Source organism: Phycomyces blakesleeanus (genome assembly GCF_001638985.1).
Source record: "Phycomyces blakesleeanus NRRL 1555(-) unplaced genomic scaffold PHYBLscaffold_27, whole genome shotgun sequence".
In the NCBI taxonomy this organism is placed as follows: Eukaryota; Fungi; Mucoromycota; class Mucoromycetes; order Mucorales; family Phycomycetaceae; genus Phycomyces; species Phycomyces blakesleeanus.
This window is the reverse complement of record NW_017265160.1, coordinates 111,378-122,402: the sequence shown is the minus strand read 5'-3', so window position 1 is coordinate 122,402 and position 11,025 is coordinate 111,378. Positions and strand designations below refer to the sequence as shown.

At 32.8% G+C, this 11,025-nt stretch overlaps 4 protein-coding genes across 4 annotated transcripts; 1 reads left to right on the top strand and 3 right to left on the bottom strand.

Annotated features, from left to right (window-relative positions):
• Nucleotides 1-522: 522 nt before the first annotated feature.
• On the top strand, nucleotides 523-1,256 carry PHYBLDRAFT_150910 (CCCH-type zinc finger transcription factor; the record flags this gene model as incomplete). Its single annotated transcript, XM_018432572.1, has 4 exons — nucleotides 523-535; nucleotides 609-722; nucleotides 816-935; nucleotides 1,033-1,256. 4 exons carry the CDS (start codon nucleotides 523-525, stop codon nucleotides 1,254-1,256), a joined length of 471 nt encoding a protein of 156 aa, XP_018285864.1.
• A 589-nt stretch (nucleotides 1,257-1,845) lies between these two features.
• Nucleotides 1,846-2,771, bottom strand: PHYBLDRAFT_9056 (hypothetical protein; the record flags this gene model as incomplete). The annotated part of the gene is made up of 5 exons (XM_018443755.1): nucleotides 1,846-1,932; nucleotides 2,101-2,171; nucleotides 2,279-2,329; nucleotides 2,537-2,564; nucleotides 2,751-2,771. Coding segments are annotated over 5 exons (258 nt in total), but the record flags the coding sequence as incomplete, so codon positions are not given.
• Nucleotides 2,772-4,373: 1,602 nt separating this feature from the next.
• On the bottom strand, nucleotides 4,374-5,938 carry PHYBLDRAFT_173737 (hypothetical protein; the record flags this gene model as incomplete). The annotated part of the gene is made up of 6 exons (XM_018437099.1): nucleotides 4,374-4,445; nucleotides 4,488-4,769; nucleotides 4,866-4,886; nucleotides 5,084-5,142; nucleotides 5,185-5,238; nucleotides 5,917-5,938. 6 exons carry the CDS (start codon nucleotides 5,936-5,938, stop codon nucleotides 4,374-4,376), a joined length of 510 nt encoding a protein of 169 aa, XP_018285862.1.
• Nucleotides 5,939-7,243: 1,305 nt separating this feature from the next.
• On the bottom strand, nucleotides 7,244-8,595 carry PHYBLDRAFT_173736 (hypothetical protein; the record flags this gene model as incomplete). The annotated part of the gene is made up of 4 exons (XM_018437098.1): nucleotides 7,244-7,414; nucleotides 7,539-7,635; nucleotides 7,966-8,153; nucleotides 8,470-8,595. The coding sequence occupies 4 exons, from the start codon at nucleotides 8,593-8,595 to the stop codon at nucleotides 7,244-7,246; spliced, it is 582 nt and encodes a 193-aa protein (XP_018285861.1).
• Between the last annotated feature and the right edge of the window lie 2,430 nt (nucleotides 8,596-11,025).

The following is an 11,025-nucleotide window of genomic DNA, read 5'->3' as shown; positions in this document are numbered from 1 at the left end:
AAAATAAAGGGTACACACAATCATAAATATCACTAATCATATTAATATTAATAGCATAGGAAGAAACACAACCAGCAAGAGTAAAATACTAATAATACTAAAAAATAACAAGACAAAGAAGTGGAAGAAGAAGAAGTACATTATATTATCATTAGCATTACTATTACTATTATTAATATTATCATTTTAATGTACAATTGTCATTCCCACCCCTGAAGACCAAAATTTACATGTCTGACCAAAACTTGTTGCATTGTACTGAAACCATCAAGGACAAAGGTCACGTACAGCAGTCCCAAACCAATACATACACTGCAAACACTACGCACACTATAGATACTACGCACACTACAATTACATACATACATACACACACACACACATCTATATACGCGAGTGCGTAAAAAGAGATATAGGAATATAGAGAAAATAACACTCTGGGCAATAATTCTCTTCTTCTTCTTACGAGTATATACACATATGTATCAGTATTAAATAATAATAATATTAATAAAAAGTAAGATGCCTAGAAAGTGTAAGTAATCAATCTATGCTGCATCAACAACATGTCTTTTGTCTTGTTTGTGTAACATTTTGTTTTTCTATAGATGAATGCGATTTCTGTCAATGTTCATTTCCTGACAATTCCACAAATCGAAAGAAACATCTCCAAGGTGCTGTTCATCAAGCCAATCGTAAACGCCATTATGACTGGTTCAAAGGTAAGCAAAAGAATTAGTATATGCATTTAATTCAAAATAAAAACAAGTACAATATTATTTATTTATTATATATATATATATAATATACACAAGATCCTAATGAGTTTGTGGCTGAACAAATGAACAAACCTCCTTGCAGACACTTCTTCACTCATGGTCAATGTGAATTTGGGCTGAGTTGTAAATTCAGTCATATTGCCTATGCAACCTCTGGTAAAATATATATATATATCTTATATATATCATATATATATCATATATAACTCTTTATTATTATTATTATTATTATTATTATTATTATTATCACTAGGTGAGCCAATCTTATCACCTGAATTAATTCAATGGCTTCAGTCTCGAAATCAGGAACAAAATCAACAGAGTATTGCACATCAAAAAAAAACTGAGCAACAATCTGCACGTAAACGATCTAGATATCGCCTTCCTACAGGATGGAAAGTCCGTAGCCTACCACCTTCACTCTGTCCACCCAAAAAACAAGAGTACGATTGGACAGACACAGGTTATTGGGGATAAAATAGTAATAATACTCATCACCATAGTAAAAGTAATAATGATAAAAAATTGTAAAGAAGCATTTCCCCCACCCCAATGATATATTTGTTTTTATATATATTTATTTATTGTGTTTGATCCACAATTTCCCCATTTCAAACAAGTTGTATACTTTTTTGTGTATTGGTGCAAGTGCTGGTGTAGGTGTAGGTGTAGGCGTCGGTGTTGGCGTTGGCGTTGGTGTTGGTGGTGATGTAGGTTGTTGATACTGGTCTTAGGTTGTTATTGGTTTGATTTCAATTGTCTGTCTGATTGTATGTGTAGGTGTACGTCTGTTTGTTGTGTGTGGGTGTATGTGTGTGTTGTATATATATACATATATATATACATATATGTATATAAAGTGCGGGGAAAGGAAAGGAGGAGAAGAGGGGGAGGTTGTAGGAGACTGTACTTTCTTTTCTTCTTGATCCAACACTTTATCGGCCATACCTTTAAGTGTATCAAGTTTTATATAGTTAGTCATCTCTCTCACACATACCTCATACACACAAATAAAATATTCGCAGGTACAAAATATTATCACTATCATTTCTTCTTCTTTTACTTACTTTTGCCATTCCCATTCACGATTGTCAAGGGGACACACCTGGCGAGTCTTTAACCAACGCGAGATACAATGAAAGTGGAATGCATGCTGTACAATAGACACAAATTAATGATTTAGGACACTTTATAAATGTAGCAATCATTCAAGAATCTTCTAATGTCCAAGACAATCAAGTTCTAAAGAAAGGAAAAAAAAACCCCTTTCTTCTTTTATCCAAAACAATAATGGTAATAATAAGCTTGGGATTAATCTTACATTGCAGGTACCCCAGGCAACAGTGCATTCTTCAGATGTAGCCGATGCTTGGTTTGCCTGGCACTCGATACCTGTAGATCCATAATTAGTTTTCGCAAGAATATATACACACATACATAATATACTTCTCTATCGATAATCTTTTTTTTCCGTTTTTTTTTAAAGTAGTACCACTTACACAAGTCCATAATATGGTTTCTGCAAATTGCGCAGTTGTCCACCACAATATCTGTTATTTATTCGTTAATTAGTTTGTGTGCTTTTTCGTCTTAATCATCTTATTCTTCTTAGCATTATCGTTATCATTATAAGTATAGTACTGCGGTAATCATCTTTCCCCTCTCGCTCTTTCATACACAGACAGAGGTACACACAAAAGAGAGGGAAATAATAGTACTAGTCTATTACTATTGTTATTATCTGTATTATTATTTACCCCAAGCCCAAAGGGCAACGGCATTCCACTATTCATTTGTACATTAGTGACAATCACACAATCATTCATTCAATCAATCATTCATTTAATCAATATTATTATCACTATTAATATTTATCTCCTTGAGACGCGTTCATTGCAATTAACTGCGCATACTATTTGACTCTAAAGAAAATAATAATAATAATAATAATAATAATAATAAAGGGTTTACCTTTTTGACTTCGAAACGCTTCTTGTCTGTGGTGTCTTTTGACTTTCCCTTCTTTTTAACCAAATCCTGGGAATCAGTGTCTTGGGCAGCTGAAGAGCCAGAAGCAGTCGCAGTAGTAGGGGCAGCAGCACCAGAAGTAGGGGCAGTAGTAGCTGTACCAACATCAGTTGGTACATCATCAATTTCCATTGGGGTCGACATTTATAATTGACTTTTATGTTTTATACAATTAAAACCAAAAACCAAAAAATAAAAAAAAGGCGTAGTTACTTCGTTTTATATATGTAGGTATAAATATATATGTGTGTGTGCCTGTGCCTATATATAATTCTTTTATTCTTTTCTGTCTAATCAAACCCGCAATTTTTCACATACATTTTCAGAGTCAAATTGAGGTCCACACGCGGCCTCGGCTGATGTCACCCACAAGTGTCGTCATTCAAGTTCCTTCCCTTTCTCTTTCCCCTCTTTTTTAGGCTGTCTTTCTCTCCCTTTCTTCCTTTCACTATAACATAAACACAAACACAAATGCACTACACAAAATCAAAGAAAATGAACAAGAGTACAAGGCTAGATATTGAGATATCAGTGCTTTACTATGCTTTGAATATAATCATAATAAAATGAAATTGATTTAAAAGTATATGAGGCAGCCAAAGCTGGAATTACACTATGTGCATGAACAGAAAGATAGTAAAATAAGAGGAAGGGTCATAAAAGCCTTTCGAATATAAAAATAGAGACACAGGTTACATTCCTGTTGGAACTATTCATTTTAACTTAAAAGTTGTGTGCCCTGATTGCGTGTTACCTTGTTCTCCAAAGAAGGGCTAACCATCCTATATGCTCTTTTTTTTTTCTTTTCTTTAAAGAAAATGCATACCCAGCCTTCAACAGACATACGCGCACACACATGCACGCACACTTATACGTATATACATATTATATATTCGTATGGTTCGTCTACTTTGTTTACCCTTTCTTTTTATGAAATATATTCTATTTAGCTTACAACAAATTATAAATCTCAAGCAGTGTAATTGCTATTCACTAAAAACAAAAGACTCCGAAAGACTTGTAGAATATTATATAGTAAGTGACAAGAGTACTATCTTGGCTTGGGTCTTAAAGAGATTTTCTCAAGAAAAAAGAAGAAGAGGAAGAAGAACAAAGGAAAAGGGATTGGCCGTGAGTGCTTTGTGTACTAAATATCACACACGATAATAGTAATGAAAAAAAGTTTTGTTTTAAAAAGAAAAAGAAATATATTTGTTTCATTTTCCCGATACACCAGAGTCTCGGGGGTAAGAAGAAATAAGAACTAATCACGAGTCAATATGGAACCACATACACACATAGATAGATAGACAGATAGATAGATAGATACATGCATGCATACATACATAAGCACACGCACTGTACACACTGTTCGGATTGTACACATGTACAAACTTATTAAGTCTAAAACACATACATATCCTGTTCTTGAGGGTATAATTAAAGTCAATGAAACTGTAGTACAAAAGATACAAATAGCCGATTCACGAATCTGTCATCATTCCATAAAAAAGCGTAGACTATATCGTGCAAAGTAAAGATCTCTTTGATTGATAACCATGGCTCTTAATTAGCGAGATTCTCCGAGAAGGTTCTCTGGTTCTCTCTCGAGACTGGCTTTATCACATTATCCACAAGCTATGAATGAGTAAATATTATTTTGAAACTGTCAAGGTCTACCTGTGCCCAGTGGACAGATGAGTCGAGCACTGTAACAAAACAAAAAGCACTTGTGAGAACAGGATAGCTAACTTTGAATTTCACATAATAATTTTCAGGGTCTTTAAATTCAGACAAAAAAAGTACATACAGAGTTACAGATAAGAACTGATGTGTTGGTACCAATAGATTCTTGATATGTTTGTTATTCTTGTGGTCGGATAAGAGTCTCACGTTAAAACCAGTATATATCAAGGAAAATAATCGAGTTTGGTATATGGAGTAACTCTTATTCTTGTTATTCTAAAAAGAAAAACTTCTATATAATCCAGTGCATATACTCTTAAATTAACCGTGGTTGTATAACAGCTAAAAAAAGAAAGTATAGTAGGTACTGACTTTACTTCCAAAAAAGCACACCTGTTTTTATGTTAATTTATATATTAACACCATTGCTAATAATTCTTATTAAGCTTTATCAAAATGATTATATGTATATGTATATACAGATACAAATATCACAAATTTTGCTTCTATCAAAATAATATATCTATCTATCTATCTATTGCTTGCTTGGTTGATTGATTTAAGAAAAGTCTTCAATCAATGAATCTTACAAGGTCATCCAGGAAAGTCAATCGGTGCTCCGCATCTTGTTCTTGTGTCTCAAAATCGACTGTAATAAAAAAGAAAGAAAGAAAATATAAAAAATACTTACCTGAAGAAGCAAATAATGCCGTCAAACCCCACAATTCCAGCCCTGAGAGGTTAGCTAAAGGTATAATAATAAAGTCCAGATATATATCACTCATACGACGCCTAGTATTTTATCTCACCAAAGTAAAGGGCGACTATCCGGTAGCCCCCTCAAAAAAAAGGACAGAATGCCTTTAAACCCACATATTCCAATTCCAAAATAATATCTTTAAAATTCCTAACCTCGCATCAAAGACCCTAGACGCCACTACCAGAGCTCAGTCAAGTCTTCACATGCTACCCCACGCTCAGCAAGATCAACGCTCAACTACCTGCGCAGACAAACCGGAAGACTTCCCGTAGAATACTCTTCATCAAATAGTAAAAATAGACCAGACATAACAGCTCTTGTTACACGAAATAGAGTGTTCGAGAATGCTAGTCATATTGGCTTGAACCTCGTATATACAAAAAGGAAAAGGAGGGGAAAGTGCTAAGATGCTTTTGTTTTGCTGTATGTGTTGGAACGATTATTTACTGAGTAATCCGGAATCCAAGAAAATACCCGCAGGTTCCTCAAGTCATGAGGAGCAGTACTACAGTCTGCGCATAAAGAACAGAATACTACCCTAGCTTAACTGTCGCACAACAAGACTTCCAGTACGGAATTTTGTGAACTCTCGCTGACTAAATTCTACTACTTTTTTTTTGTAAAGTAATGCAGACAGAACACGTTAGTCATCTTTGTACATACCAAGTAAGTATTTAATAAACATGGTTGTTAGCAGCCTACTTATTCTAACACAAGAGCAAGAGTGGGGGCTTTGAACAGGTGTCTATATCTGGTTTACAGTCTTCTATAGAGAAATAGATAAGGAAAAATTAGAATTTTCTCAAAATGAATAGGCATGAACTTGGTAGCATTAGCTGTTTTCTCGCTGTCTTGAATCCGTAAAAGTTGAAAATATTAAATGCCACTTTAAAACAAAAGAATGAGTATTCTCAGCTTTGACTTGCGACACGAAAAGAAGCTTATGGCTGTGCATATATACATGAAATGTAAAGTTTAAGTTTGATGAAAAGTGCCAGCCTTGTGGTATACGCACCACAATTGAATGGAATAAAAACCCCAAAAATTAGATTTGTTTCCTTTTTGCTAATGGACATGGCAAGTTAACCATCTATGTAACTGTTCAGCACCAGGCACACATATAATACAGATGTATACGGTGTAAATCGCGTAAACCAACAATTATACATCAAGAGTCTAAATAGTAGCATATAGAAACATAATTATTGAACTCTAACGAATAGCACTCGAACAGTATTTAATTTTTTTATATTGAGATATGAACCCATAAAGAAACCCAAGTGATTCAGTCTTGCTGAATATGACAGGAAATATGGTGGTTGCGCTTTTCTTTCTTTATTTCTTTATCAATAAAAGTGAAATATAAAAAAAATATTACTTTCTTGGGCTTTAAATATTTCTATTCAATATAGATCTTTTGGATAATGTGTGGGTAGAGCACTAAAATTCAGGTTATACATCTTGTGTGTATGTGTGCATATGTAAGATTAATCTGCATAATATTTACTAGGTTTTACAAAATGTATCTGTATAATATAGAAAATTAGAATAGAGTAAATATTAGTATTGTCTTATACTTCTGAATTTGTGTGGTACTCTTAGTTAAATAATTATTTACTGCCTGTCAAATATTGTTGTTGGCTATTTCTTATATTATAAAAGAAAATCTCATAAAATTAAAGATAATTCAAATTAAAAGAATTTTATTGATTTATTAACAATTTATTTGTTAGCTGAATTAAAGAGTACATGTATTAAAAGAGAGAGAGAAAGAGAGAATGTCAAATTCTTAGTTCACCACTGTAAATAATAATAATAAAAACAAAAGTGGATCCATCCCCCCCAGGACGAAGACCTGATTTGACAGCGAAGGGGAAAAAATGAGTTGGTTGCTCTCTTTTGAAAAAAGAGTGGAGTGAAAAACAGAGGCGAGGTCAAGCAGCGCTGCACGTCAGCATGCACCATTCCAAGCCAACGGATGTTTTCTAGATCAACGGTTTCCACACCGCATCGCACACTGCCACAACCAGCTCGTCTGGACACTTGCGCAAGAAACTGCCAGTAAAATACGGCAATAAAGACCGTAAAACACAATACAAGAAATCATTCGTGCATTCTCTCTTGTAGGTCCAGAATAAAGAAAGCTGATCCTATCTGAGAACTAAACGCCCAGACAAGATATTCAAAGTAGAGTCAGTACATATGTTATGATTTTGAACGTGTGCTATGTGTAAAATAATATGCTTATCCTGCTGCTAATACTATGGGGTTAGCAACTTTTGTACCAGATAAACGGAAATAGCTGTGAATAAAAATATACTACTCATAAACCGCAAAAACTGTGCTAGGATCTTGTTTAGCAAGAGTTTGTTTATAATGTATCTGTGTAAAGCAATAGACAAAGATTATTGATTAGAGTCGATGTAAATGAAGAAAGATCTGCAAAAAAAAGAGAGAAACTTATCAAATAGTGTCGGGCCAAACAACCGTGTTATAGAGAGAACATGTCAAATTCTTAGTTCACCACTTTGCCAGAAATAACAATAGTGGATCCATCCCCCTCAGGACGAAGACCTGATTTGAAAGCGAGGGGGAAAAAGTAGTTGGCTGCTCTCTTTCTAAGAAAGAGTGGTATGGAAAGCAGAGGCGAGGTCAAGCAGCGCTGCACGTCAGCATACACCATTCCAAGCTAACGGATGTTTTCAGAACAACATTTTCCGCACCACATTGCGCATAACCACAACCAACTCGTCTGGACACTTGCGCAGGAAACTGCCAATGATATACGACAATAAAGACCGTAAAACACAGTACAAGAGATAATTCGTGCGTTCTCTCTTGTAGGTCCAGAATAAAGAAACATAAGCTCGCCTGGGAACGAAACGCCCAGAGAGTCGACACTAGTAAAGTAAGTATATTTTGCTCTTATATTCTTTACGGAACAATACTTACCGGAAATTTTTGTTACCAAGACGGATACTTTGGAGAAAGAAAAAAAGAAAAGAAAGCAAATACATAGAGCAAGATATACATATAAAGGGTATATACAAAGAGGGGTATAGATATAGATATAGATAAAGCTATAGATAAAAGTATATAGAGTCGGAAATAAAGATAAATAGAGTAAAGTCTGTTGAAAAATAACACTATCACAATAAAGGAATCTTTTAATGATAAAGAAGCCCTATATACAAATGAAAAGAAAAAAGTTCTTACCAAAATGCCCTTATGCCAAAGAGTTATGTTCAATCGGCCAAAAAAAAAACTATACGAGAGAGATGCTTTAAAGAAATAAAGGGATATATTATAGTATGGCTCAAGGATGAAGAGATATATAGACATATAGATGTAAAAGTTCTCCAAGGATTAGACGATATATCGATGGAAAGATAATTCAAAGGTAAAGAGATATGTAAGCATATAGATAGAGAGGTTCTCCAAGGATTAGGCGATATATCGACGGAAAGATAGTTCAAAGATAAAAGAGAGAGAGATAGAGAGATTTTGCTTGACCAAGCTTCTGCTAGTCTTTATATAGACAATTATTTGATTTTTTTTAAAAAAAAGAGAGGGAAAACATGGTCACTATATCGCAGTTTTTTGGAGTTATGAATGCAAATGCAGATCATCTCTTAAAATGCTATATAATACAACAGAGTAATAAGTTACCTAGTACTCTTTTGAATATTCTTGAAAATAATTATTACAAAACCTATGTAGATAGAGAGTATCAACTTATCACTCTTCAAAAAAAAATATAAATGCCTCGATATTACTCTTACAAGGAATACACTAAAGTATATTGTACTGTATTCCAAAGAATAAAAGATATATTTGTTGCATTCTTACTATCAATAAGATAGCTAGGTAACATTTTACACACAGCGACTGATACACATAGTAATTATAAGAGCTTTTTTTTTTAAAAAAAAAAGAGAAAGGAATCTACAGCATTAATAATTGATTTGCACCGCTGAGATTTTAATTGCAATATACTACCTTTGCATATCAGTATTGCATCATATACTTATTATTTATATGGAGAATCTCACTGGTCAAAGAAGTGCTCTGTAAAAAAAAACACCCGCCTTCTCTATGAAAGCTTACACTTTATTAAAAAAAACCAAGATCTTTCACAACATAATTTGTATTTTATATAAAAAACTTTAAAGTGATAATCTTTCCACTTAGACATTGTATGCCAATTAGTTGTGTTTTTAGTCAATGAGGTAGTAGATTTTTTATTTCATTTTTGATCGAAGATAGTTATAAGCAAAAATTTTATGCTGTATACTCTGGAAATAAGTGATATATTTTGTATCCTATTAATATATATATATATACAAATGATTTTTTTATCTATGCTCACAATAAAAAACACTTTTGCACCAAATAAAGTCTTGTCAAAATCTCTGCCAACTTTTAAGAATAATAATACAATTTGTAATAAATGATAACATGTGAGATATACTTTTATTAACAATTCTCTGTAAATAACATTCAAAAGTTGATTATTATAAGTACAAAAACATCATGTAAGCATACTTAACAGGCTATAGTGCAATCAAAATTTCAGGCTTTAGTGATATAATCCTATCTAATGTAAAAATTAGTATTAGGCGTTTGCATTAAATGCTTAAATAATTTAACTGCTAGTATTTATAAGTCATTTTTCTTTGATTAGATTCTCTAGATTTTTCATGTTTTGTTTTATTATCAGAGAAAAAATCCTTTCTTTTGATACAAGTGTAGTAGCAAGAGGGACAATCATTGATAAAAAACAAGTTTCTTTCCCAAATTTATCAATAAGACATTATATTTATTTATTAACCGCGTACAAAGAATATCAGTTAATTGTAGAGTATGTATCCCATTATTTTTGTATACAAATGCCTTCGATCAAAAATGAAATAAAAAATCTACTACCTCATTGACTAAAAACACAACTAATTGGCATACAATGTCTAAGTGGAAAGATTATCACTTTAAAGTTTTTTATATAAAATACAAATTATGTTGTGAAAGATCTTGGTTTTTTTTAATAAAGTGTAAGCTTTCATAGAGAAGGCGGGTGTTTTTTTTTACAGAGCACTTCTTTGACCAGTGAGATTCTCCATATAAATAATAAGTATATGATGCAATACTGATATGCAAAGGTAGTATATTGCAATTAAAATCTCAGCGGTGCAAATCAATTATTAATGCTGTAGATTCCTTTCTCTTTTTTTTTAAAAAAAAAAAGCTCTTATAATTACTATGTGTATCAGTCGCTGTGTGTAAAATGTTACCTAGCTATCTTATTGATAGTAAGAATGCTACAAATATATCTTTTATTCTTTGGAATACAGTACAATATACTTTAGTGTATTCCTTGTAAGAGTAATATCGAGGCATTTATATTTTTTTTTGAAGAGTGATAAGTTGATACTCTCTATCTACATAGGTTTTGTAATAATTATTTTCAAGAATATTCAAAAGAGTACTAGGTAACTTATTACTCTGTTGTATTATATAGCATTTTAAGAGATGATCTGCATTTGCATTCATAACTCCAAAAAACTGCGATATAGTGACCATGTTTTCCCTCTCTTTTTTTTAAAAAAAATCAAATAATTGTCTATATAAAGACTAGCAGAAGCTTGGTCAAGCAAAATCTCTCTATCTCTCTCTCTTTTATCTTTGAACTATCTTTCCGTCGATATATCGCCTAATCCTTGGAGAACCTCTCTATCTATATGCTTACATATCTCTTTACCTTTGAATTATCTTTCC